The sequence below is a fragment of the Corvus cornix genome, chromosome 10 (assembly GCF_000738735.6).
Source record: "Corvus cornix cornix isolate S_Up_H32 chromosome 10, ASM73873v5, whole genome shotgun sequence".
NCBI lineage: Eukaryota > Metazoa > Chordata > Aves > Passeriformes > Corvidae > Corvus > Corvus cornix.
The window spans coordinates 10,767,928-10,795,488 of NC_046340.1; the positions used below are offsets into that span (position 1 = coordinate 10,767,928).

At 38.1% G+C, this 27,561-nt stretch overlaps 1 protein-coding gene across 7 annotated transcripts in view; it reads right to left on the reverse strand.

Annotated features, from left to right (window-relative positions):
* Positions 1–712: 712 nt before the first annotated feature.
* DENND4A (DENN domain containing 4A) overlaps positions 713–27,561 on the reverse strand; it is a 49,215-nt gene continuing 22,366 nt past the window's right edge. For 6 of the 7 annotated variants that reach the window (XM_010390945.4, XM_010390946.4, XM_010390943.4 and 3 more), the window contains 25 exons: positions 26,647–26,705; positions 25,856–26,000; positions 25,128–25,303; positions 24,552–24,652; positions 22,824–23,042; positions 22,432–22,577; positions 19,229–19,362; positions 18,245–18,380; positions 17,529–17,735; positions 17,320–17,448; positions 16,903–17,047; positions 14,920–15,045; positions 13,310–13,450; positions 11,372–12,465; positions 10,377–10,587; positions 9,521–9,615; positions 8,552–8,727; positions 8,271–8,417; positions 7,609–7,819; positions 7,111–7,365; positions 6,482–6,599; positions 6,301–6,327; positions 5,653–5,815; positions 4,661–4,725; positions 713–4,436 (listed from right to left, as the gene is read on the reverse strand). In XM_010390945.4, coding sequence (XP_010389247.2) covers positions 4,300–4,436; positions 4,661–4,725; positions 5,653–5,815; positions 6,301–6,327; positions 6,482–6,599; positions 7,111–7,365; positions 7,609–7,819; positions 8,271–8,417; positions 8,552–8,727; positions 9,521–9,615; positions 10,377–10,587; positions 11,372–12,465; positions 13,310–13,450; positions 14,920–15,045; positions 16,903–17,047; positions 17,320–17,448; positions 17,529–17,735; positions 18,245–18,380; positions 19,229–19,362; positions 22,432–22,577; positions 22,824–23,042; positions 24,552–24,652; positions 25,128–25,303; positions 25,856–26,000; positions 26,647–26,705 — 4,563 coding nt within the window. In that variant the 3' untranslated portion in view covers positions 713–4,299. The remainder of the gene's footprint in view (positions 4,437–4,660; positions 4,726–5,652; positions 5,816–6,300; positions 6,328–6,481; positions 6,600–7,110; positions 7,366–7,608; positions 7,820–8,270; positions 8,418–8,551; positions 8,728–9,520; positions 9,616–10,376; positions 10,588–11,371; positions 12,466–13,309; positions 13,451–14,919; positions 15,046–16,902; positions 17,048–17,319; positions 17,449–17,528; positions 17,736–18,244; positions 18,381–19,228; positions 19,363–22,431; positions 22,578–22,823; positions 23,043–24,551; positions 24,653–25,127; positions 25,304–25,855; positions 26,001–26,646; positions 26,706–27,561) is intronic. The other variant, XM_010390947.4, reaches the window with a different exon arrangement.

Sequence of the window (27,561 nt, forward strand, 5' to 3'; positions counted from 1 at the left end):
GTTTAGGCGCTTGTGGAAAGGCTGATACAATTTAGATGCATCAAATTTTCACTAGGGCCAATCCCCTGAAGTTACAAGAGCTGATTTTCAGCACAGAATATTTACTCATTATAGGAAATTTTCAGGAACACACTCTAAACTACCCAGTGAACTGCTCAAACTCCCTGAAATGAGTGACTTTTACTTCAGTGGAAGAGAATCAGACTGATGTGGCTGGGCCTTTATGGAACTGCTCTGTTTAAAATCCCTGTGTGGACACACAGGCTGCAGCTCAGCAATGAACTCCCTCAAACTGCACTGATCAAATCTGTACCTGATCTTGCAGTGCAGTGCCTAAAATTCATGCGAAGTGCCACCAGTACAAGTGTGATGTCATCTGGGTTTACCTCTTCCTGCAATGAGACTAAAAGGCTCAGGGGTTAGAATAGCACATCACCTCTAATCAAAACTAAAGCTAGGAATCAAATACTACAAGGAGTTGAACTGCTGGGAGTTTGTTTTCATCCTGACACTAATCTCTGACAGTTACAGATTATTTAACCAGCACTAGTTCCTCTTGTTAGCACTGACTTCTACATAGACAAGATGAAAAAATGCCACTGACAACAAACCCGAGAGGTTTATTGTTAACACCTCATGGGAGCACACAACATGGTTAAGAGTTGCAGACATTTCTGTCACTCTAATCCATCTAATAATGAAAATAACCAGAAAGATTTTAAGCTTTTTATTGACTCACTGTAAAACTTCTTTTTTTGGATGAGACAGAAAAAAACCTTAACATTGGGAACATTGACTTTGCATATTTTAAAGGAACTACAAACCAAAGCAAACATCCAACATATTGGTTTTTGGTAAATAAAATTTAAACATTACATATTTACAAATCTACAACCATTCATTTAAAAAGTGCTGCTTGCAGACTAACAAAGTACCATTTTTAAATCCCAGTGAGATAATATCCAGAAATACCCCTCTCTATTATTATTATTTGCACCTCCCATTTGTTACACAAAGATTTTACATGCAGGAATTTTCTCTTTCTTGGGATACAAATCATTTAATTTGCCAGTGGAAGTCCAATTCATCAGGCTGTAACTGTACCAACAGCAAACCTTCTCAAATGGGACACAGCAGTGTCAGAGAAACAGCACAGTTTCTATTCACATTTCAGTATTTCATCTCCAATAATTATTCCAGTGGAACCATAAGTAAAGCAAAATATATATTGCACTGCAAATCTAAAACCTTTATTTAAGGTTTTGGACATAAGCACTATTTAGTACACAAAAGGAGGAAATTCAGTTCATACAAAATTTTAAATTGAAAATATGTCTCAAATATTTTATTTATTCATCTTTGTGATATTGGAAAATATAGTCCAATTGCTTTTCTAATAAAGGACAGGGAGATTTGAAAACTGTTTCAACACTGAATTGTATGACACTTAAAAATTACGACCTCAGGATACGTTTGGAACATTATGACTTGAATGAGGAAAATTTCTCACTTATAGTATGTTGTTATTCCAACTCTATTTTTATATATTTCTACAGTGGACTGACTTGCAACAGACTTTATAAAACAATTCATTAAGTATAATGATTTCACTTGATGAGCTATTACATGATATAGTAATTTAAAAGCACACCCAAATTAACATCAGCAACGCTTCAGGAGTGCCACGCTGGGGATGCAAGAACAGAGGGATTGTGTGAAGGCTGCACAGACAATCCTGTTCCCAGTGCAGTATCCACTACCTGATAGTACTGGGGGGATATTGGAAAGAAGTAAAACTTATTGGGTTTATAAGTCTGGAGGCAGTTGGAAGTCCCTACAAGGAGGCTGGGACTAGATGGAGGAAGGGCCACGTGTGACATTGCTGCCCCCACATCAGCACTAACATGCGCCGTGTCCTGGACTGGGGACTGGGCTCGGCGCTTCGGCCACCCCGGAATCAGAGTGAGAAGCTGGGTCATAGCTCAGCCCCTCTAATGCCCCACAGCAGCTCTGGAAAAAGCACTTGCTCTCTCTCCTTTCATGGCTTGAAGGTCCTATAGGACAGTGGCTGCCCCAGTAGCAAATGGGAAACAGAACTGCAGGGAGTTGGGAATATGACCCTCCCCATGGCACACCCAGCTGTGAGCTTAAATACAGCAACTACTGGAGGCAAGATGTCCATGGTAATGCAGCATTCCTACTGTACAGAGCAGAGCAGCGATGCACACTAAGGGGTACTTACAGGGAATGTGTTCAAAAATAGCCTGTTTACTTCACAATAGTTCGGAGGAATGAAGAGGGTATGTCTACCATGTACCTGGGTGAGAAAAGGAGCTCCATTTCATGCACAAGGGATACTGTACAAGTGTGGCAGTACAAAAGAGCATCACAAATCATTAAAATAAATTAAATGTGAAAGATGTTGTAAGTGTAGCATTGCTAGCTCCACCTCAGGTGGGGGGATACTTTCAAAAAGGTCAGCTACATAATTAGCAGCACGTTAGAGAAGAGGCATTACCCGATGGAAGCTGTATCCAAGACTACATCCTGCAATTATTGTTAGCACATACCTGCAGCTCTACACATTTTAAATTCTTCCTTCTTAGGGCAGCATCTGCTTACAACTTTACAGAGGTCTGGGAGGAGGTTACAGAGCTTCATAGCAGCATTACTTTTCATTTAAGCCTCTAAGGCTCATTCATTTCACTTAATAAAGTAAATGTGAGCTTTAAAGTTTATCACCTTTCTGCCTAACTAAATATTGCTGATTTATTATACTTGCAAACTAAAGATGTTTTAAAAACACCTACTGGTAGGCAGACTGCAATACAAAATATAATGTAACAGTTGAATATTTGGAAGTATTATAACAGCAACAACTAAAAGAAATTAGAATTGGAAAATCATTAAGATTACTTAAAGCTATCTGTTAAAGCATGATTTAATTTGTTTAGGGTGTTTTATACAGTTCGATGTCTGTTTTCCCACCTCCATGCAAGACTTCTGATATTTTCCCTGTAGCCTACCTTCTGGTGAGGAGTTGCTATGTGACTGAGAGCACAGAACATTTTTCATATGTCTAGAACAAGAAAACATGAGGCAAAAGCCGTGACTCCACCACAAGGACATATAGCAGTTTTCTTCAGAGAAAAAAAAAGTTGTTTTGCAAACAACTGTGAAATACAGACTGAACATTCCAAGTATATTTAGCTAAGCACAATATTCCCCAATAAGTTACATTCCCTATAATTCCCTGTAGCAAGTTTGCTGGATGTACTTGAGTTAGAAGCTTTGGATTGGCATTATGTGGTATTGTACTGAGAGTGTTTCAAACAAAACCACAGAGACTCTGAGCACTGTGTGTTTATGGAGAACTCAATGCAGACTGGCATTTGCTCCATGTCCCATCTGGAATGAGGCCACACTAACAAATGCCAACAGCTGAGATGGGCTGATTCCATAACATAATCCATAGGACTCTTCAATATGCTTTCCCTTTCCTAGGGAGTGGGGAGGGAAGGGAACACGAGAGGAAGAGGAGATTTCTACAGAAGTGTTTCACAGAGACATCAGTGTGTTCATTAGAGTTTTGCAAAATTTACCATACCTTCCTTCTGATTGCTGTGGTAACACATTTTCCAAGTGTGCATGAGAGAAATCCTGGATCTCGAGTACTGTCTAGGTGAAGGTTAACGTTTTCTATTCTGCTTTAAAAACAAATCACTCTCCAAAAAGTAACTGGACAAGTTACTATAAATAGCAGTATACTGCAAAAAAAAATAAGCACTGTATTGCTTCTGCAGCAAGTTCATTTAAAATTCACTCCAGTAATTTAAAAAAATTAAAAAAATATCAACTTACTATAAACAATTTAAAATATGTATAATACAATTTTGTATGCTCTTCATAACATCATGAATATTCTATGTAAACAATAGATTCTGAAGAATTTCCTTCGCTCACATTAGTTTCAGTGCATTGTTTCTGTCCACCTGTTACTTAATTTTTTTTTCAGGGAGCTGTAATATGTTGTCCCAAGTCAGAGAACTGATTTTGTTTAGAACCTGCCTCTCCACACACCGATTTGCAGAAAGGACAAGGGACAGGGAAATAATATTTGGCCCATTTTGCCCTCTGTCCATCTCCACAACCGTAGCCAGGCCGAATTTCCCGAGGCCTCCTGCCACAGTCCATCGTACGCACGTTCCTGAGCACTGAAGACTGAGATGTTCCTTGTGACTGAAGTGGTTATTTTACACAGAGATACACCATAGATATCACCTCTGTAGCCAGGTATATTTAAAGATATGGTTCTCCAAAAATCTTTCTGCATTCCATCACTCCAGTGCTTGGTGGTCTATCGCAGTTATGAGTGTTCTTCACTTGATTAGCGGTGAGACGATCATAGGCCATTTTGTACTCTCTGTCAAAAGCATCTGCAGGAAGGGAAAAAACAACTTTAGATATCGAGCTCAAAAACACCACCCAAATGCCAGGACAGCTGCATTTATCAGCAGAAAATATCTGTAAAGTCCTTTTTATTTGGCACTTACCAGAGTGGCACATATCTAATCTACAGAATTTTTTTTTCTGGAAGCTGAACAACTAAGTTTGCATGAATTCATCGTCTGTGCTCATTTAAATAGTTGGCAGAACTCACCTATATCAATGTTATCTCTTCCCAGGGCAACAAGAGAAAGAAACAGTATTTCTCTGTAAAGGCTCCTGAAATGGTAAGAAGCTCAATCAGTTTACATACTGCACTGATACACCACAAAACAACCTCTATTAAAAAAAGGATTGAAGCATTTAAAGATAACTTATTGTTAAAAAGATGCATTTTGAATATAATTCCTGATTGTACCTCCAAAATATTGTCATTTCTGAGCTCTGGAGAATGCCCTGGATTCCCCATATATGGACATCACCCATGGTAGGTCCCCTGGAAGTTGCACCAAGTGCACGCAGAGAGAAACATGCACTTAAGCACTCAACCGAATTCCACCAGATTTAACCAGGCAAGGAATTTGCTATTCTGCATTTTCACATTAGCTTGAAAAAGCAGGCAGACAAGCAAATAAACACCTCGTCAATGCTCCAGCTGTTGACAAGACTGTTGTATATCCTAGTATTAATCAGTAAATCCAGGCAAGAAATGAAAATTCATAGGAATTAATGTTCACTAATCCCACTGCTAATGGAAAAAATCTCCTTCCTAAATATGAAACAACCTTTCTTTGGTCCTTTTCTGTCCTCTACTGAAGACTTAAAAATAAACCCCAAATATACCCATACACCCTAGAAACAAGTGTAGGGTTTTATTTTAAAACACCTAGTAATATATAAACAACATTTAACAACAAAATATACACACATATACCCCACTCCCTGCTTCCCATGGTTCAGAGGTAAGAAAAAGAGGTGGCTGTAAAGGAGAGGGGAAAGGGAAAAAGTAAAAAGAAAAAAAATGGACAAACTAAGTTTGTGAAAGTTACCAGAAAAAAAAAAACAACTTACCAGAGTGATAAATTTGAGAACACTGGTGGAAAACAGTGCTTTTTTCTTTACAAAACACACTAGGAAAATATAATTCACATAAATAACCTGATTATTGCCCAACACTGCTCCAGTTAGGCACATTGGTGGTCTTACCTCTGTCTTTTAATATGTGGCCACTTGTTGAGCCTCTCCAATATCTGACTCATTGGTCCATACACATCATTCATCTTAATGCTTTTCACCATACTCCTCAAGAGCTCCTGGTTAAAGGAGTCATCATCTTTTTGCAATAACTGGACCATTGGGTACTTCTGGGCTGAAAAACATTAGAAAGGCTGTAAGAATAAATAGATTCTCTGTGTAGCAAGTACAGAGTTATTAAAAAAAGGTGGAAGGCTACAGAAACCAAAAATATTGACATGTATGTAGTGAACAAAACATCAAGTAAAAAAATTTTCAATGTAGAACACAAAAAGCACATAAGAAAACTCAACAGATGCAATGGGCCATGAGCTATTTTCAGGTGTGTGATCCAACACCAGCAACAAAACTCTGAGTAAGCAAATCCTAAAAATAAGAACATGAGCCAAGTGGATGAATGGCATCAATGAAATGTATTGCCCTTTCATTCCTCCCTTCCCAAAGAAGAAGCCGCCACTGGCAATGCCAGTCAGTGATTTGATACAGAAATGCTGGAAAACTAAAAATTGTTCAAGCAGTTTACTGCTAGGCACAGAACCAACCTCCCCCCCAAAACAAGTCACCCAAACTGAGAATAGCAACACCAAACTTAACACTCACTCTCAAACAAAAGAGTGCGATTTTGACCTGCAAGACAAAAAGCAGTATGATCAAAAATCAGTATTGTAGCTTGTGTGAACTATCCACAAAGACATCTTTTCTCAACATACATGCTTCAGTTGCTCAAAATGAAAATTGTTCTTAAAAAATGCCACCAAAATCCACAAGAAACAAAACTTACTCTGAGCATTCCACAAAATATACAGAGGCTGTCTCGGATCCTGATGCAATTTCATATTGTCCCATAGCATCTGAATAAGAACATATTTACTGTCCTCTGACATACAGTTCCGTGGAATCTGAACAGCGGAAAGCACACAAAGATATTTTATTATGAAGTCATGACAAAGGAGTTCTGTATTTAACATATATCTTCACATCTCTAGGCCTCATGGTAAAAAGCTTTGCTATTAAAACCACAGAAAGCTAAATCTGAACGGGATTGCCAGTGACACGGCAAATGAGTGTTTTGCCTATTTTCTACAGTCCTAAAATCTAAACTTCCTCCTTCTACTGCTTAGCTACTCAAATAGCAACAAAACTAACTGGAAGCTTATCCTCCTTGAAACTGAGGATCACAAATTACAGTGTGACAAGTAAGAGCTAAACACCGGCCCCCCACAAGCACTGCTGAGCACACATTCCAGAGTTTTGAATATTTTCCTTCAGCTGACACATTCTTTATCAATTCAGGACTGGGCTCAGCATAGTGCAAGACACATTTCTAAGAGTTACTGAACCATCTAATGATTTCCTATATGGGAAAACAACCATTTCTCCTATGTGAGTGTTTCCTATCTGATTCCATACCTTGGAGTTCTTATTGCAGTGCTCAGAAGAAAGTATTAATCCTGGTAAGTTGCTGGGCAAGTCCAAGCGCCTGAAATACCACACCAAATTCCAGAACACAATGGGATGATGATCTACAAAGTCTGCCACCGTTATTGCATGATCCCCTTCATTTTCAAGTAAGCTTTCAAGCTCTTTCCATACCACAAGAGGACTGAGGTAAGGAACTGTAATAGGATCAGGACTAGGCAAGCGCCATTCCAGGCCCAAGGAATCCTGCAGTAAGAAAGAAAAAATGCCATTAGTTGTAACTAATGTAATGAATGTAACTGTCTTTACAAGGTCTTATAAATGCTTTTCTTCTCTACGACACACCAACATCTAAAAGCTGCAACTAGCATTAGTTTAAGTAATACAACCTAGCATTTACTGTAATTTAGGAAGGTTAATGCTGTTACACATTTCTCTAATCTATGGCACACATGAAAAAATGACTTTTAAGGTAGAAAAACTACACACTGTTGGTCCTTGCAAAGTAGCAGGCAGGCTACCAGTAGGAATGATATGGCTGATCTTCTGGTTTTCCTTCTCATCTTCTTCCAAAGGACCAAAAGTACTGATGCTCCTTGCTACAGGATGACTTGTACATTCTGACCCAGAAGTATTTTGTCTTCGTCCTGAGGGGATCTGGATACTTCTGGCATAAACATTGTCATGCTGCTTAGATTTGCTAGAGGAGAGGAAAAAAAGAAGAAAAAAGAATCTCAGCTTTTTGTTTTACTCTGAGTGCTCCAACATGTACACAGACAGACAGAAATAACCTGGAAATAATGGACCTGACAGTTTGAATTCTGCCTTGTCAGCCACCACACTCATTCATGTTACAGTGCAAGTTTTATTCCCCCTTGCACTGATGATGAACACAAACGTCCTCAAAAGAGTTCATAAAACTTGCAGAATTACAAATGCCAACATGAATTTGTATATTAGGGATGAAATGGTGCATATCAGGCAGAGAAAGCATGATGTGGCCAGCTGAGAGATGAGGGAGAGGCAGCAGAGAGATCCTCTCTCAAATCAATTTATCCTCTTCAAAAAATTTAAATTTATTTCAGTTGATTAAAATACAGGCATATCCATGGAGAAGCTGAGGAATTTCTAGGCAGGAAATGCACATCTACCTATTTGAATTGATATCCTCTTGGACAGACATCAGGGATGTAGTAAGGCCAACAGTGCCTGTGGTGTTACAGGACTTCCCGCTCTGATTGCAAAAAAGGGATGGGAACTGCATATTTTCTGTAGAAGGGCTGGACTTCAGAAAATACCTGCAGGGAAAGCAGAAGCTTAACATTATCCGGAAAAAAAAAAAGACACCCCAAAAAACCCCCAAATCCCAAACAAAAAGCACTTCCCAATGACGAGCATTCAAAATTGAGGAAAATTCCAATATTGTTATTACCGCCCAGGCCGCCGCAGATCTCGGATTTCTATGCTTAAAAAAGGCAGAAATAAATTGCCACAGAAGGGACACGTGGTATTGAGATTTGAATCGTCTGCTGTCCAGCCTGCCATGATTTCTTCATCATGAACCAAACAGTCACAAGTCCGACACCGAGAACAGCTCGAGATGAGGACCTGCACAGAGCAGGAACAGAATCCACTAGAACATGTTCTCAAAGCTACTTTTCTTTCACAGAGCACTTAAAACTGCAGCCAAAATCTTTGCCCTTTGATGAATATTCCTCCCCCCTTGCATACAAGTTCATCCTGTTATTGCTTATCAGATTAAAACCAGCCAGTTATTAAATAACATTTCTATTAACAATAACACGTTATTTGTAATCTGCAAGCATAAAAGTACAAGACTATTTATGCAGCTACATAAACTATGATTAGAATTTAAACACACTCTGTGGTGACTGTCAGTATTGTAGAAATGGGAAAAAAAGATGCAAATGAACAGTCATTAACCTAAATCCAGGGTGGGGGGTAAGGGGAGGGAGAAAAGCAAAGGAAATAATGAAGAGCCACCCAAACCAGCCTAACAGTGAAAAGAAAAATGATCTTACTAGAAGTTGCACCAAGAAATAGGTAGTTCTCTTTTCTGTGTTTCTAAACATACAGTGCTGCTTAAGACTTGGTATTTTCACTTTGAACAAATTTATCTCCACAAGGGATTTAGATGCCTGAATTCAATTGCATCCAATAGTAAACTCTTGAGAACTGAAGCTTTAAGGACCAAAAGATGTGACTGAAATAAAGACCTTTCTAGAGCAGGATTTGAAATTAAATCCACTTTGTGACAGAAATCTCTATCTTTCAGTGTCTTAGTTTTAAGCTTTCAGCTTTACCAGAGATACAGATATTATTCATATTTAAAGACATGTGCTCCTAGTCCATCGATTAAAATCAGTAAATCATCCTGTACCTCCATGGCATAGTTCTGGAACACGCTGGTACTGCTTGTGCTGCAGGAAGATACCAACTCTGATTTGTCAGGTAAAGGGAACTTGGAAAGTGAACCTGTTAATAGAAGAAACCCAAAGTACTAGTTATTCCAAAAATGCATTTTTAGCACTCTGTCTTTCTGCTCAAACAATACTGCAGTTATAAAATGTGTGATGGAAGGTGCAACAAATGAGATACACTGGTTCAGAACTGTGGAGTGTGAGGCTGCCATCTGCCCAGCACCAACCAAGGCAAATATAAAAGCTACCAACAAACAATTTCCATATGTTCAGTTTTCTTTGTTAACAACAGTTGGTAGCTTGAAAACAAATTTTAAGCAATTCATAGCCACATTTTCTGTGTGGACAAAAACTAGGGAAGGACAAGAGGTGCTGTTTGTACCCCACAATGACATCAGAAACTGATACAACAGTCATGACCAATTATCCAGCACACATTAGGAAAAAAACCCTACGAAGTCTGTCTGATAATCAGCTTCAACAGTGGCTTATAGAAAATTGTAACAGATTTTAAAAAAGTACTTTTACTACTTTTAGAAAATAGAACCGGACCAATGAAGTTACCATTACAATGTTTCTATAGATGTTTTCTGGAGCTGTACAACTTACACAAATAAGGTGTTTACATGAATACTCAAGGACTCAAAGGGTTTCCTATTTGAGTAAGAGTTTTCAGGTAGTAAAAGAACTTTACTTCTTCCACAAAAAGGACTAATGACTAGGATGATCCTAAGCTGATAATTATGAAAGAACAACTTTTCAAACTAGAATGTTTTTGTTCAGAGTGATGAATACCATGCAAAAGCTGTCTCTTACCACACTGGTCAAATTGTTTAGCTGAGCTATCATGGGAAGCTGAGCTTTCCAGGCTTGTCTTGCTGATGCTAATTCCCTTAATTTCTGATGTGGTGTTCTCCTGAGGAGAAGCACTTTCAAAATCATTGCAGACATCTTCATCAGTGAGAGAAGTAGATTCTGAGTCCAGAGCTCCAAGAGATGAAACACTTGCTCTGTCTGAATTTTGATCCTGAGAGAAGAAAAGAAGTTCCAGTAAAAAAATGAAAGGAAAGCAAAAATATTTCTGACAAAAAGGGGAAGCCTTCTTTGTCTCAGTAAATTTAAGGCATGACCCTCCCTCCTTGGAAGATCACAGACCTGTGTTCAGAACTGATGCAAGACAAGGGAAGTCCCACTCTGGGTTAAACAGCTACACCAGGATTCCTTTTTAAAGATTCTCCTAATAAAAATAATTAAGTGAAATCATAACCATTTTAATCCTATAACTTTTTCACCCCATTGCTACAAGAATTATCAGCAGCTGTAGGAATACATTAGGATAGACAAAGCAAGTGTCTCTCTTCATTACCAAGGAGTGGGAACAAAAGTAGTTTTGATTTGAATTGGTAGCAGCAAAGAACGTTCTAACAAATGACCTCAGATCAAAACTAGCTTTAAATTACTTTGGCAAACAATACAACCAGATTTCCCCTTACTCATAAAAGCAATAAAGACTTAAACCCAGTATTTGCTTATTTAAATGTTTCTTCTTTAGGTTAAAAAGGGAAGCCAGAGCAGTCTTTGTTCTGTCAGGACACTTCTGTTCTCCCATTAAATATATTCAGAATCTAAGCTAGACAAATTTTATTCAGGACATTAAAATTAGGATTCTGGTATATCAAACTTGATTAAAACAACTTAATGTACATAGTCTACAATGACATAGGTCATGCAAGGGATTCATCACATGAGGGTCAGTAATTAAACCTTTATGAAGTTCTTCCTTAATTGATAGGATCTTAATAAACATTTACCTTTGCAGATGCAGCATACATTGCAAATTTGGAGTACCACTTGCTTGCTTTCTCTGCAACCCCTTTTCCAGCAGAGAACATGCTGCTTTTCAGAACATCAAACTTGGGAGTTAACAGTGTGTCCAAGTTGAACGATGGTGATGACACGAGTGTCAATGCACTGGTTGTGTCCTGGGGCTGCTCCTTGGCTGGGCTGTTTGGGGAATAAGCTGGGGAAGACCAAAGCCTGTCCCTTGGCCTTTCTTCATTTTTTGCATGGTAGCTCTTGGATTTGGTAAGACTGGGTGGCCTTGGGGAGTTTGGGGGAAGGCTGGACCTCCTACAAGGCTGGATAATGGTTGGGCTCCTTTTATTAGCATTTCTGTCATCAAAGGGTTTTTGCAACTCAATGCTCGGGGCACGACTGGACAAAGGGCTGCTCATGTTGTTCATGTACATGACTATCTCTTCAGCTAAGTCTCTTCTTGCAGATGGAGTAGAAACACTTCTATCATCATCCTCCTCCTCATCCTCTTTCTGCTGTTCTGTCTCAGCAACCAGCAGAGACAATGGATCAAATCCAGTTTCAACATCTGTCTTTTCAACTGGCTTTACCGGAAAGCTGCTCTTTCTTTGCAACCTTCTTGATTTTTCACTGGAAGTTTTCACTGCTGTAGGTGTTTCAGGTTCTGCATCCAGGTCTTCCAGATCAAAGATAACAGGAGATTCTGTTTTATCTGTAAAACTGCAATCAAAAGCTGCATCTTCATCACTGGATTCTTTCTCCAGGCTTTCTCTCTTAGACCCTAAAGAGGAAGTTCTGATATTAAGAGTTTTTGGCCGTATGCTTTTCTGTAATGCACTAGATAGAATTTTGGCATCAGCTCCCAGTTTTTCAACAATTTCTCCAGGGTTTGCTTCCTGGTTGATTCTGTTTATCATGAGTCCCACTAAGCCATCTCCACTCAGATTCCGGTTCCTGCTTTCCCACGGAATCTCCCTTAAGTCAGCTTCCACTGCACTTTTATGTCTCCTTCTTAAGGATTTATTTTTTATAACTTCTGCTTCATTGGCATCCTCAAAAGATGATGTAAACAGTAATCCTACAGAACTCTCTGAAAAACAGATGGAACAAGGTGCTTTATTTGTTGCTATACAAGTAAACTAAACAAAAGTACAAAAGAATGCAAATTTGTCTCATCTTTCAAGCATTTTACAACACAGATGGAATTCACTGTGTTCTGCTAGAGGCTGAAATGTTGAGCTGACCATGGTCATAACTTTTAGGAAGGGACAGACAATAAAACACTTAGAAGGGAGTAAAATCATACACCTCCAGAGCACTTTGAGAGACACCATCAAGAAAAGTCTCAGCTGTATTTACTTTCCTCTTTTTACAAGGTTTGAAAGCAAAGCATAGCACAAGTATCCAGGAAATGGAAAAATCCCACCACTTTCTAACTTAATGAATTAAAAACAGAGCTAATAAGGGGGATTATTGTCAGAGAAATCTCCATTGTATGCAGACTTTAAAGTACACGACAATACTTCAAGCATAGCTGACAGTATTATAATAACCAGATCTGAAATTACTAAAGACACATGAAAATGTCTGAAAGTGTCTTTTAAATCCCACTGCATAGAAACCCCTTGTCCATCCTGAAGGAATTAATTAGTTGCTGGAGATTATAAGAAAAAACCCAAGATTTTGGTGTTTTGTAAGCAGATGTTAACTACAGCAAAAAAATAGAACAAACAAGAAAAAATCTGGAAATGCAGAATATTCCCATGCATCTTCCTGACACAGCATATGCTGACTCCAACCTAAATGCCCTCCCCCACATTTCAGCAGCCACTGCTATTACAGAAATAAAATACTGTAAGTTTAGTGGACAACAGAACTTAGGAACACTACTTAGAGTGCATTAGTAACTATATATATATTTTCCCTCCACTCACCCCTGCTCCCTTCTGCCACAGTACTGTCAACAGTGCCATTGAGCCGCACGATGCTGGAAGTGGCTTTGTCATTCCTGGAGTTCTGGTAATTCAGTTTAGGCAGGCAGTCCCCACTCCCTTTTGTGCTCTCCACTTCGGACACTGCAGACAGAAGAAGAGAGTTTTGTAGAATCTGAGGAACTCCCCTTAAATCTCAAGTCCCCATTACCTACTGGACACCTCACACAGGATTAAGTGACATCATGTAGTACCCACCCCAGGCTACACCAGCTGACATCTGCCTGGGCAGAGGTTTTCACTATGGATATTTAACTCCCAGCATTACTTTTGGAACTGGAAGTTCCATAAGCTTCTCTACACAGAGCCCAAAAACCATTCCAAAGTATGTGGTGGTTGTGAAGATTAAGACCATCCTTGTTCACTTGCATAGAAGAGGTGTAAGAGCATTTTCTCCTGCCTTTGCAAGAGCTCAGCTTCACATCAATCTCACTTCCCCCAGGACTACACAGGAGAAATGAAGTAAATGTGAATATTCACATTCAACTCTTTCAGATATGAAATAAAAATTCCATTGCAGGTGAGTACCCAAAATAGAGAATTACTTCTCTAAGGGATTTCAGGCAACTTTAATATTATCAAGTTGTTTTCAAAACTGCAAAATGTTTTAGCACATCATATTATTATAGAGAGCCACAAATGTCAGAATTAATAAATTAGGCAGAATTCACGTTTTCTGCATCCTTAAAAGTTTTATTAAGCCTAAATAACTTGTCTGTAATCTTACATATATGTTCTTATGATCACAGATAAGACAACTTTTCAAGCAAATTGAAGAAAAAAATATTAGTGCTAGAAGGAAGATCGTGGCGAAAACACTGAAGCAACTTACCTAACTGCATATTTTCTCAGACTTTTATGTTACTTGACAAAGGGATAGTTAACTCATATAGTAGGAGAAAGCCCACTGAAAAATTTAAACAATTATATTACTAGGGGAACATTTACTAAGAAGGGTATTTTCCATGAATATACATGGGAATCTGTAGTACTTCAGCAATTTTGCCTACACAATCTGATCTTCTATGTTCTTGCATGAAGTCGATGCTGCTTGACTGCACTTGAGGGAATCAAGAGCAGCAGATGCAAAACCTGAAGAAAAAAAAAGCCTTCCCATTTTGATGCATCTCCCAAACTTTGAGAATTCCAAGGAGCTGGGTAATTTAGACCTCTCAGACTTGCATAATTTCAGCTGTTCTCCTCTTACAGGATTTATAAAGAAACCAGACTGGTAGAAAAGGCTTTTCTGTAGATTATGCCTATGAGGCAATTTCATTTTTTCAAAAGACAAAAACATTAGGCTATAATTATCATTAAGTCTTTATGCTACCATTATCACTTATTTGAAACAGGAGAGAAAAAAAGACTGTAATTTTCAAAGTGAAACCATCAGACATCCAGAAAATTTCATTTAGAAAAAGAACTTTAGGCAGTGGCATGAACTGGCATTATCTCACACACTCACTGTGAGGAATCAGCTGTCCCACTTAGCTTTTGCTGAAATCCTTATTTATCCCAAATGAACCAGATATCTGTATTCACAAGATACATACGAGAACTGGAGTCACTCTCTCTCTTGTCCTCCTTTTGTTCTTGGATGTCTCGAAGACAAGTTTTGCCTTGCTTGGCTTCTTCTTTGAGTGATGTGTTATTGCCAGTGTCTGAAAGTCCCCCTATCACTGCAGGGCAACATCAGAATAAAGACAATTATGGTGTTTAATAGTGTGACATTGTTCAGGGGAATAAATTGAATATCAACAGTAATTCAAAGGCCTCTTATCAAGAACATTCCAATTAACAGTGAACATTTTACCACCAAAAAAAAAAAAGAGAAAAAGGATTGGCTTCTTATAGCATAAACACTGAAGTCATGTTTTAGAGGATGAAATTAAACGGGTAATGAGCAACATTTCTTTTAAAATATTGAACTAAAGCACTGTTTGATTCTGCTGCCTGGTTTATTTGATCAAAATGTCACATCTTTTCAAGAGCTCTAAGAGGCATGTAAACATGGTTTCATTTTAGTGTCATATGTTTCTCAGAGGTAATGCATGTGATTCTCGTGGCTTCACTCTAGAAAGTAAAAAAATTGAAACAAGGCAGTAGCAAGCATGAGTTTGTCTGCAAAATTAGATTAAAATAGAAATAACCAACATCATCCCAAAAACCCCTGCAAACATTCAAGCCACTTATCTGGTCATTCTCAAGCCAAAACACTGCCCAGGTGTAATTAATATAGTCTCTCTCCAGACTCAACAGAGTCCAACATAATTCAAAGTTTTCCCTCTTTTCTCTACAGATGCTGCACTGAACAGCTACAGACAGGGTAAAAACCTTGCTGCTATGGTAAAGGTAAGAAAATAATCTGGAATTTATGGGAGAGTTTTTTTGATTTCCTGAGGAGTCAGCACACATTCTAGCTATGAGATTTCATGCAAACTAATCTTGAAAAATCAGATGATGTCAAAAGCAAATACTATTAATTATATAAGTGACAGTTATTTCATTAAGAACTAATTACACTTCCTTAGTTTACATGGTCTGAGTTGCAAACAGCATTTTGCTCTTGTACAGTGCTTTGCATAGCTGGTTTTCAATGAAGTGGTTTATCAGGAAGTTCAGCTTCATGAAGAACAGGCAGAAATAAAGCAAAAGTGTTCAAGGTCATCCATAAGGTTAATGATAGAGCCAGAAGTAGGACTGGAGTCTCTGGGGTCTAGGAGAAGTCATCTAGCCATAAGGCCATCATATCTGTTCTGTTTGTCAGGGCAAAGATTTATTTGTACACATTTAGAATCACAGAACAGCCCTGGTGGGAAGGGCTTTGAAAGTTGAGTCAGATGACCTACATACATTTATAAAAGTACGTTGTAAAGGTCTTCCAAGGTCCACATGAACTAAACTAACTACATTGCTGCTACTTTACGATGTACTATCGTGCTTTACTACCAGGAAGTTCTAAGTACCATGAACATCAGTACTTTAAAAAAATATCCATTACAGGCATGGCCATATGACCATTTGATGTTCACATTATGTAAGTCTTTACTGAAAAGAAAAAGAAAGAAACCCCATAATTTACAGCCTCACATGTTTTACTTATATTCTAGATAAAAATAAACACAATCACTGCAGGTGGGTATGCAGAACCTGCAATCAGTACTGCAAACTCAAGGACTAGTTCTAGTTGCCTCTTAGCTAGCATCAAAAAAAAAAGGGGCAAATAAAATAAAGCAAGGCTGGACAAAAGTTTCTGCCAGTTATAAGACTGGTTATTGGATGAACTAGGATAATTATCACAAATTTCAGGTTCATATTTTGTCTCCACTTGTCTTGTGAATAGCTGATACAACAAATGAATAGCAGAGTATTTCAGATTCAAAGGCAATAAAAGATACTGCTTTTCAAAAATTATGCAGTAACTACTGTTTTTTCTTCTTCTAAAACAGTTTTATCAAAATCACAAAAGAAAGATTTTTCAAAGAATTTTCTCATCAGCGTGAACATAAAAAACCAGTAGGATGTGAATACTCTACCAGGAACAGACGTATGTGCAGTACTTGCTGGTAGCTTTTTCAATGCTTTTTTAAACTGCGCTATTCCTAAGACAACATTTCGTATTTTCATCCAGAGGAAATAGCCACCTCGATTGCTTGAAGGCCAGGTGCTTTCCAAAACAGCCTATTTTGGAAATATCAAAATCAAGTAAAGTCATCTTCAGGAAGAGTCGGGTGTGAAAACTGTTAAAATTTCAAACTGAGTTACACTGGCAGCAATACAGTAGATTTCTAAACCTACAAAACCAAAACCCACAAAATGATTCTGTCTTGTGTTACTTCAACTTACATGAAATTACAGAATCACACCTGAACTGCTTTGTTATTTTTCTCCCTTCTATTTGCCTGGACAAAAATGAATTTTTGTCCCCCCCATACTCTCTAAAACATACTCACCTTGTTGTAGTAGCCATAGGTGATGGCATTGGGGTCAATGCCAGCCTTCTGCATTTCAAAGAGCACCCTGACTGCCAGCACAGGCTGCCCATACTGCCCACACAGCTGCATGAGGACTCTGTAGCACACCTGCAAACACACACCAGTGAGCCCTGAGCTCCCAACACCTCAAACCCATGCACTCCTTCAGGAATTTGGGGTTATTTTACCTCATCAGGTGGATCTATTTTTTTGGTGTGCATTTTCTGTAGCACATCATAGGCAGTTCTCAGAGCCCTGACTTTGGAGTGGCAGACTTTCACATAGGCAGGGAGGCAGATGAACCAAAGGCCGTAGCAGTGACGGAGCAAACACCTGGACCACATCTGGGGGATGGAGGAGTACTTCTTAGCAATTTTGTGGGCAGATTTAATTTCCTGGAAAGAAACATGGAGATTATTTGTGTGTGTTTGCATCTACATCACACAAAGCTACATGTTAAAAACTGAACATGTACCATCATATCCATGTAAACTGCAACAGTAATATTAACAATATAGTAAAGTGGGAAGAAATATAAAAGCAGTGAGAGTTACACCAAAAACAGTCACTGTGCAATATTCCAGTGCTAAAACCTTGCATTTCTTTAAATCTATCACTTTGGAGTCCCTCAAAGCCCTGGGCAGTTAAAAGCAATCAAGAAGAGGATTTGGAAAACTCATGGAGAAGAGTGTGAAGAAAGGGGAAGGGACAGGGACAGCACAGCAAGTAACAACCTGTACAGGGGCCCTTGTAGCATATGGTGCAGGCAAGAAGCACATCCAGAGAACAATTAACACAGTGACAAGGTCAGTGAAGAACTGAAGAACCATCAGACTGCTTTACAGTCAAACTCAAGCTGTCCCCTTCCAAAGCACCTCACACTCCAAGAATAACCTGCAAGTACCTGTTTAGTTCTTCTGAACATTGGTGATGGGCTGTTGGGGCTACTGGCTTTTGAGGACAGTTTGTTATTTGGTGCTGTGAGAAATCCTTCAGGCCGTTCAAACAATTCTAGTTTTAATACTGGAAATCCATTATAGCTGTAAGAGAAATGTCAGTCCTGTAAGTCAGCTCCAAAGCAAATGCATCACATAATGGCAAAGGAAATCAGCTACACACCTGCACCAGAGGCTTCCCAGGAAATAAACACAAAAGCAAACCTTTAAAGACACCAGTGACAAAGTGGCTCACTAATCCCTCAGCATGGTTTCATATGCCTGCACAAACAGTCTCTTAACCTGTTATTCAGTGTAAGCAACTTAAATTGATAAATGTATTTGCTGTCATAGCATTTTCTTTAATTAATGTGTCAAATGCATTAGTATTGATTCTATTTAATAAAAAAATAATCTGTGTGGCTTAGTCCCCAGTGAGCATCACATGACTGAGGTTTATGAAAATCAATAGGAAAAACAGCAATCTAAAAGATTAAATCAGATTAGAAATAAAAATATTTCTCAGAATTAATGAAGAAACCAACAAACTCATCTGACATAATTACTAAATTAGTAACACTAGTTTTCAGTGATTCTTTATATGTACTCTCTTTCCAAAGAATATCTGCAGTTTGTATCATTATCAGTAATAGCAGAGGACAACAGACAGGGTCCATTAATTTCAACTTTAAGCTTAAAAGGTGACAATAGCCAGCACAATGTAATGTGATCACTGCAAGCTTTATTAAGTATTATTGCTTCTGTTTACACACACAAAATTAAAGCTTCAAAAGAACTGTCACGACAGCCATTTTACACACACATTTTACTTGAGCAACATGAAGGGACAGGAAAAATCTGTACTTCCTGACTCTCACAAGAACCTAGAAATTAAACTCTACAAGAGCAGCTGTTAGGATTTTGGCTGGCATCCTGTTGTGTCCTTAAGCTACCTGTATTGTAGAGGGTGCTCTTCCCCATTTGGCAGATGAGGGATCTCAGGTGGTGTTATGAAAACTGTGTGCTCACTCTTGTAGGACTCATCCAGCTCTATAAGTCGTGTTTCCCCAGTTTTGTCCATATCTACCTGGAGAAGGAAGTTAAAAGGAAAAGTAGTTACCAGGGGCATTGTGTTTTCTGTTTACAGCTGTATGATCAACAGGACAAAGTCTGCATCAGCATCAAAGAACAGCATCTTAAAAGCAAGGACAGGACACCTTGCCAAGTTGTAATGACAATAATAAGTATTGCATTGGTTTTGTGAACTTTACCCCAATCCAATAATCAGTGTTTAATGGTATAGCCTGAACTGTCTGTTTTCAGGTAAATATTTTAAGTAGTATGAAGAGATTAATCCTTCTGAACACAACCATTTCTAGAACTATGCTTCCAACTGCAGCAGTAGCTTGAAATTTATTTTTAAATATAAAAATAAGAGCTATTTCCCCCTCTTTTAATCACTGAAAACAATACCAAGCTTTATCAAATTGTCTGGTGCATACAGAAGGTACTACCAGCACCATCTACAATTGCAGTGACTTACACAGCACTTAATGTCTTGATAGTTTGCAGAGACTGCAGAAATACACATGCACTCCAAGAGAATGGAATATAAATGTGTGATCTTACTGAAGTTAAAGGGGGACAAGCACAGCTTTGTTTTTCTAATTTAAATTACTTAAATGGTTTAAGTGGCAACCAAATGACAGCCAAATGGCAGAATGCTTCAAGGAAAGGAATAACAACCTGTGGAACCCAAGAATGCATGTTTTTCATGCATTAAGAGTTTGGCGACAGAGTTAATGTATAAAAAGACTGCATAAAACAGTTCTCTCCCTTCAGTGAGGTGCAAATATATCAAGTAGTTTCAGTAAAATTCTTGAATATTTAAAGTTTGATAAACATACAAAGAGGTGTCCTTAATTACACATTTTGCTGCATGAGACAGATGGAAAGCATTAGCAAATTGAACCAGCCAAGTAGCAAGAACATATGGCTCCTGAGAAGCAGCAGTAAACGAAACCTTACTTGCAATTTAAATACTTCTAAGGATGTAAAAACCCCACAGCTATAAGTTTTACCAGTGAAATATAATAAAGCCAGTAGCTTAAATGTGTGTCGAATTGAGGTAATTTTTGAACTCCTGGAAAAATGAAAACTTGTGAGACAACTACACTGTATCTTTCAGTTGACAAAATGGGTAATCAATTACAATCTGCTGCTGCTGTCTAGGACCAAATAACATAGAGGAGATTACTCTACAGCTTAAACTACTCTTACAAATTATTCAAGGCTGGGCTAAGTTGATATTTTATAGATAACTAATTTCACAGTACATAAAATTTGTCTCAAGCCAGTAGTCTATAACTACCCATAAGAAAGCACCTTTCAACTCACGACATCACTCTTTCACACATATCCTGTCAGGTACCGGTTCACCTTATAAAAGATTAAAATATAAATATTGGCTTTATTGGAACAATTCAATTTTGATATCTGGTCTTGGCTACAGCTCTAGTTGGTACAGCAGTCCTTGGTATACTTCAATATATTGACTTTGTATGTTACTGGTAAGAACAGTATCAGAAATAAAGAGAAATCAGGAAGGAGAAGCAGGAAAGAAAAGATGAGGCAAATATATCATTGTTCAAAGAAATCCTACATGGGAACCTGCTCCCTCATGTCAGTGAATATCCAGTTTCACAAGCAATTCTAAAGCCATGGCAAATCCTGAAAACATAGCAATGCCAGTGCCTCAGTTTCCCCATAGTTATCCCTGGCACAGAAGCAGCTGTCCCAATAATAAGCTTGAATAAAATCCTCCCTGCCAGGAATGGAAGTTGGAGAAGTGTAAGTGCATTCTGGAAAATTTATTCTCACCGAACTGTCATGAGCATTTTTTATAGTGGAAAGAAGCTGTCCAGGGCATCAAGCAGCAAAATACCTGGCACTAGAACAGACAAGTCTCTGTTTCAGCTGTATAAATGGCTACTTAACCTTTCCGAAAAGGTGAAAGCTCCAACAGCTCCACAGATTATGTGCAGTCTCACAGTGACATCAGCAATCTAAGCATGACTTTTTTAAAGAGATGTCTGAGTTCCCAGACAAGATAACTTTAGCTTATGGCATCAACTTCAGCACCCTCATAAACCATTCTATAAAATGAAATGCAACAGATAGAATTTGACACTTACACAGTCATTGCATTCTGAATAAACATCCTACTTAACGTCAGCCAGAGAACTAAACTGCAGCACAAAGGAAACCAAGTGCTGCTCAGCAGTTCAGTCACTGGGGTCTCTTTCTGAGTAGGAGAGCTCCTGTTTTATGCACAAACTGGCACATGGCAAAGCAAGCACTTCACATTGAAGGGTTTCTAACAGAGCTGTAGGACTGACTCAACATTACAAAAATGTTTGTAATTAACTCGATTTACAACACATGAATACCTGCAAGTCATGCTATAGAACTGGGAAGCAGAGTTTTGAAAACTGCTACTACTAAAATATTGAGACTAGCAAAAGCTATAAAGAGCATTAAATATCATTATACCATCCTTTTATATTTCTCTCAAACTTCACTGTTTTCAGATTTCTTCTCAAAACAGCTCCTTTTAGCTCATCTGCACTTCCACGGGAAAACGAGCCACAAATAGGAACTGTAAACAGCAGTTATCGGTCTTCAATATTAATTCCCATGGAACAAACAGCAGGTGACCTACTTTCCAGGAAATCCCAGACAACTGCACCCTGCTTAAACAGCAGTGTCCCAGAATATACTGGTACAGGTAGCCAGTGACAACTAGGTGTGGAATTTCTTATCATATTCATAGAAATAGGGATATAAGATTCTGGGTTTCGGTTCAGTCCTCCTTCTTGCACTCCTTACAACAGGCCAGTATTACAGAAATTTACACACATGTGAAAATTAGGACCTCTAATTTGTTCTCCCGATGTTTTACTTACATTCAGAAATCTGAAGCAAAAAATGGAATGAAGCCCCACAAAAAAGGAAAATGGAAGGCTATGATGATGAGAAAATAGGAAAATAAAAGGAAAAACAAACTTGCATTTCAAATACATTCTGGTAGTACATTATCAGATAAGGTGGACAACACCAGAAGCTCAACACCGTATGCACACCAAGACTTGCTTACTTTATCCACACAGTCATCAAAGAAGGCAAGGCTGGCATCCTTGTCACTGACAAAAGAACATTCCTCAATGAAGCGAATGAACATCTGAGTTTTGGTCATCAGGGTGTAGAACTTCTGATGGGAACGGTCTCTGCTTTTGAGGAACCCTGCAAAGTGCAATCAGCAGCATTGTCAGAATGCCTAGAACGGAAAAGCCCTCACCAGAACTCAGTGTAGGTTCTACTTATGTGCAAAAAGCTCTCTGCAATCTTTGCCACTACTGTGCAAATTTGTCTGCATTTATATTTCCCCCATAATTTGCAACACTAACACGCAAATGTTTTTATTCTGTAGATAAAAGAGAATTAAAAATAGTAAATTAATACAAACAAAACAAGTTTATAACTTTTCACCTTGTAGTTCAAACAGAGAACTTGCATCTGTGGCTGTTTCGGAGGGTGCCTCTGTTATTGGCCTGAGATAAGACCTGTAACCTTTTAGGATTGAAGCCATGAAACAGAGAAATGCTTCCTGGATCTCCAAATCTAAGAGATGCAATTTCTTCCCAGAATTAAAATCATAATCATTCATTGCCAATTCCATGAATGCATCTTCTCTTGGTCGCTGTTGCACTGTGAACAAAACAACATTATACGGTTTTACTTTTTTCCCCCTCAATATTGGTCAAAAATACTTCGTTTATCTTCCTAGATTCAGTGATTACTGAACTCCATTACATTTGGAATAGATTAAAATATACAGAGATTCAATCATGACATGTGACAATGGATTCAGCTTGACCTTCTGTACCTCATGTATCTGGGGATAACACCAAAAGAAAGATGTACTGGTCTTGTCAGCACATGTTACTACAGCAACAGAGAACCAGTGTGGACAGAGCTTTAAAAAGCCCTCAAAGAAAGTTTTTGTAAAACCATGTGAAAATTCAGACAAGAGCTGACTAAAGAAGCATACTTTCAGGACAAACACATAGATGGGATGTATTTTTTTTGATTGTGCCTTTCATTTCAAAGTGCTCTCAAAAAGTGGACAATGCACATTAAGTACCTACATACACAGAAAAACACCACTTAAAGGCAAAGTGGAGCCATTAAAACACAGCACTGCAAAATGCTGCTACAGACAAAAAGCTGGTGGGTTTTTTTTAAGATCTAGCAAAACCTGTATTCTTTAATTATGCACTTACATCAACATTTTAAAGCTATCAGAACTCTAGCTAAGACTTCACTGCTAGACCCAGAGTTTGGATACATTCTAATAATGTCTCAGGAAAGTGAAAGGATGGTTTCATCACTGTCTTTCCACATAATATAATTATAGTCAACTTTACCTCGATATCATTTTTAAGCAACCTACTCTGTAAGTAGGTTAATAAATAAGATTTAAGATCACTACCACTCTATTTTTACATATAGAATATAAGGTTTAGAGTTTCTTCTAAAAAAGCCCTCACAGTAAAATATATCAAAATTCTGAAGCATCAGATAATTTTCATCAGCTATACGCTTCTTTGTGCGCCACATCCCAATAAACTTCTGTTTCTGTACATTCTAATCAGGACACAAATTCTTGTGACCTCAATAGCCAGGAATGTGTAAAAAGCCTTTAAAAAAGAAGTGCTTTGTTATAATGAATTTCACTAAAACCACCCCTTATCCATTTTTCTGCTTCTCACATCAAGGTGCAGTATATCTTGCTTAGCAATATTTGAGGATTCTATCAACCACCAATTTTTACTTAGAGATGTTCAGTAATTGTGCCTTACATTTAAACCCCTAATGTTTACAAAACACTTGTTATTTCCATCTTAAATTTTTAAATGAGGTACTATTAGCTTAAGTGTTGAAGTTATTTCAATTTCAATTGCCAAGACATCAGCAAACTTTGAGCAGACTTTGAAGATGAAAAAAAAAGGTCTTTATTAGGTCCTGGCTCCTCTGTCCCAAAAGTCCCCACATAGTTTCTCTAATCTCCAGACTTACAGCACAGATTTTCCCATTCTGTAAAAATAAATGTTTAGTGGAACTGGTAACTTTGGAACACATTTAATTAGCTACATTTATCTGTTTTTGTGGCACACTGTGCCTGGTGTAAATCTTACTATGTTCTTTCCCACTCACATTCTGCCAGTTGCTGATACAAAGTATTTAAAGTGTTCATCAGATTTTTACAAGGTTTCTTTGGTAAGATCTTCCATGCAATAGCTTTCTTGTCTCCAGTTCTGGAAAGGGAAAAAAATAAGTATAAGCATGCACTCAAATGTGTTCAGAGGATGTTCCCTCCCACCAGAGAAAGAGGTTTCACTCCATTAACACTGGACTGAAAAGGATTGCAAACCAACTAACGAAGTCAAATTTGATTTACTGTGTGGAGATCTGATCAGAGCCATCCAACCAATGCCCTGTATTTCAGGCTGATGATTATACTGCCACACTCATCAGCACTGAAATCAATCCAGTTACAACTCACCAGAGATAGATTAATGGTATTAAACACCTGTCATTGCACTAGCAACCACCACTCATGCCATGTTTTGAGCTCTAATTACTTAAACTGGCATGGACAGAAGGAAAAGAAAATAAAAGAAAAATTAAAAGAAATACCCCTCCAAGTTTTGCCAAAAAGCCAGGTTTTGCCTCTGAAAATAGGAAGCAAAAAAAATTAACAGGGAAGAAAAATTGTTGATAAATACTTACTGAGAAATTGTGTTGGTATCCAGGTCAACACAGCTGACATCAGGTGGGGGGTCATAGAGATCAAAGTATCTGGAATCAATTCCCACTATGAATGGGCACGGGGCACTCAACACATCTGCCAGTGCCAAGGGACAGAGAGGAATATATGGGCAAGGCCAATGGAAGGGAAATATCATCTTGGAAAACATGCAGAGACAAAAACACAGGTTAAACATGTGCAACACAGTCTATGCAAGAACAAACCACACTTCACTAACTCCAAAATTATTTAACATGGCAGATAGTTATTACTGAAAATCTAGATGTAGATTATTAATTAAAAACTGCACTAATTTCTCTAAAATTCCACAGGAAAAAGCTCTTCAGAATCACAGACTCAACACAGCAGAGGCAGCAAACAGTGCTTAGTGGTGACAGGCAGGGAAAATCATGCATTTAAAATTCCACAGGAACAGATGCAGTGCTAGTTGGGAAAATCAGGAACTCTTTAGTGCGCTGTGATAATCAAAAACGTATTTACAATATTTACACACCAAAAATAAGCAACTGTTACTCTCTTCTGTCTTCACAGGATATCATCAGCAACAGTAATTTTTCTCTCTAGTGATCTTTAATTCTTATTTTTAAGTAGCCTTTAAGCCTAACAGTACTACTATTAATTTTAGATTTTATCTGAGATGCATTCTTTTATTCCTTTTACAGGTGTATGACTAAAAGCTGGTACTTACAGAGACCAATGCCTCTGTCACACTCGTGAGGACAGAAGGTCGCAATGAGTGGATGAGGATTTTATGTTCCGTCACAGCAAACACCAGCAGAGTTACTGCATTTTCAGGTCCTAAATTCTGAAGTAGTGTAGAAAACTTGCCACCGCTGTTACAGGACATAAACACACCGGTGAGTTACAAGGGACAATAAAAAAAGAAATGTTCAATAATAAAATAAATGGAAATCTGCAAATCTTTCTTTTAGAGAAGATTACTTGGTAGAATACTTGACACACTTCACTGGCCAGTGAGGAATGGTTACTTCCCAAGAGTAACCCTGATTCCTTGAGACTTGACTCAGTCTAGACTATTTTCAGGACACAGGCATGACAATTTTTCTTTTTGAGAAGCAATTTACAGGGAGACAACACACGTTCTTTTCATCAGCCTCCTGCACAGAGACATGGAAGTTAAGACAGTGACAGAACTCCTTCAACTCCCTTCCAAAACAAAAAACTGAACTATCCTGGGAGCCCTGGGAGGTATCAGCTCATAGAAAGGGGATCTAATAGTCTATATTCCTCCTCAAGACCCACTAAAATTATTAAAAAAACCCCCCCAAATACATTGTTAATTAAATGTGTATGCTTGTCAGCGTGCAGGTCTAATCACATAAATAAACTTCAGATCCACCAGCTTCCAAAGGCACCAGACAAAGTAAGTTAACTACACAATTGCAACTCAAAATACCAAATCTTTTCCACAACATAAATCAAAATACATCTCACAATGAACAAGATACTGTTACTTGCCTCAGTGGGAGGGGTGATGACACAGGCTGGCTAAGAATCAGGTTATCGTGTGGAGACAGCTGGGAAAAGATTTTAAAATACGTTATTCTTATTCTGAACTTTAGAAGTATGTATTAGAAATTACACTAATTTATTAGAAATTACAACTATAACAAAGAATACTTAAAAACAACTCAAATTAGGCTGAATCTTGTATACCCCAGTAGTATAGCACTGTAAGAAGTGCTGTGCAATGATATGCATCAGGATCTTTTAGTAAAAACTGGGCAAAGCACGATCTTCCTTTCTTGGCCAGAACTGAATATACTGCATATTCATAAAGAGGACTTTAAACTAGTTAACGCTGCAAAAATTTGAATATATTAACTGCTGAAAAATGAAGCCTTCTGTAGTTAAAGGGCTGTGAGGACCCATAGCTCATATACAGCTTTCAGGGACTGGGGGGGAATTCTTTCTGGATTTAGGGATAAAGAGAGGGATAAAAAAATCATGAAGGGGAGAGATGGCAGGTCATAATATAAAGCTATATTTTCTTCAGAAGACATATGAGAGTTAAGCTCTTGGTTGGTAGAAACTGCTCAGCTCTGATAGAATCTTTAAAATTTGCATTAGTTGAAGATGCAAGGAGAAGATCCTATTAAATCACATTTCTTTCTTACAGTGACATGGCATCGAGCAAATCATTCACATATTCAGCACAAATAGGAAGACTCTTGTCAGTACAAGAATAGCAATGCACAATCAGTTTATCAAAGCTCAGCTGATGTTTTCAGCCATAGTAAATCCACGGTAACAAGATACCAGCTGGCTTAATCCTGCCTGCATTTTCTGTTGTATAAAAGCAGTAGTAACTCAGTCACAGCAACTTGTATAACTAACCTGCAAGTTTGGACCATTTTTAGTAACATGTCAGTT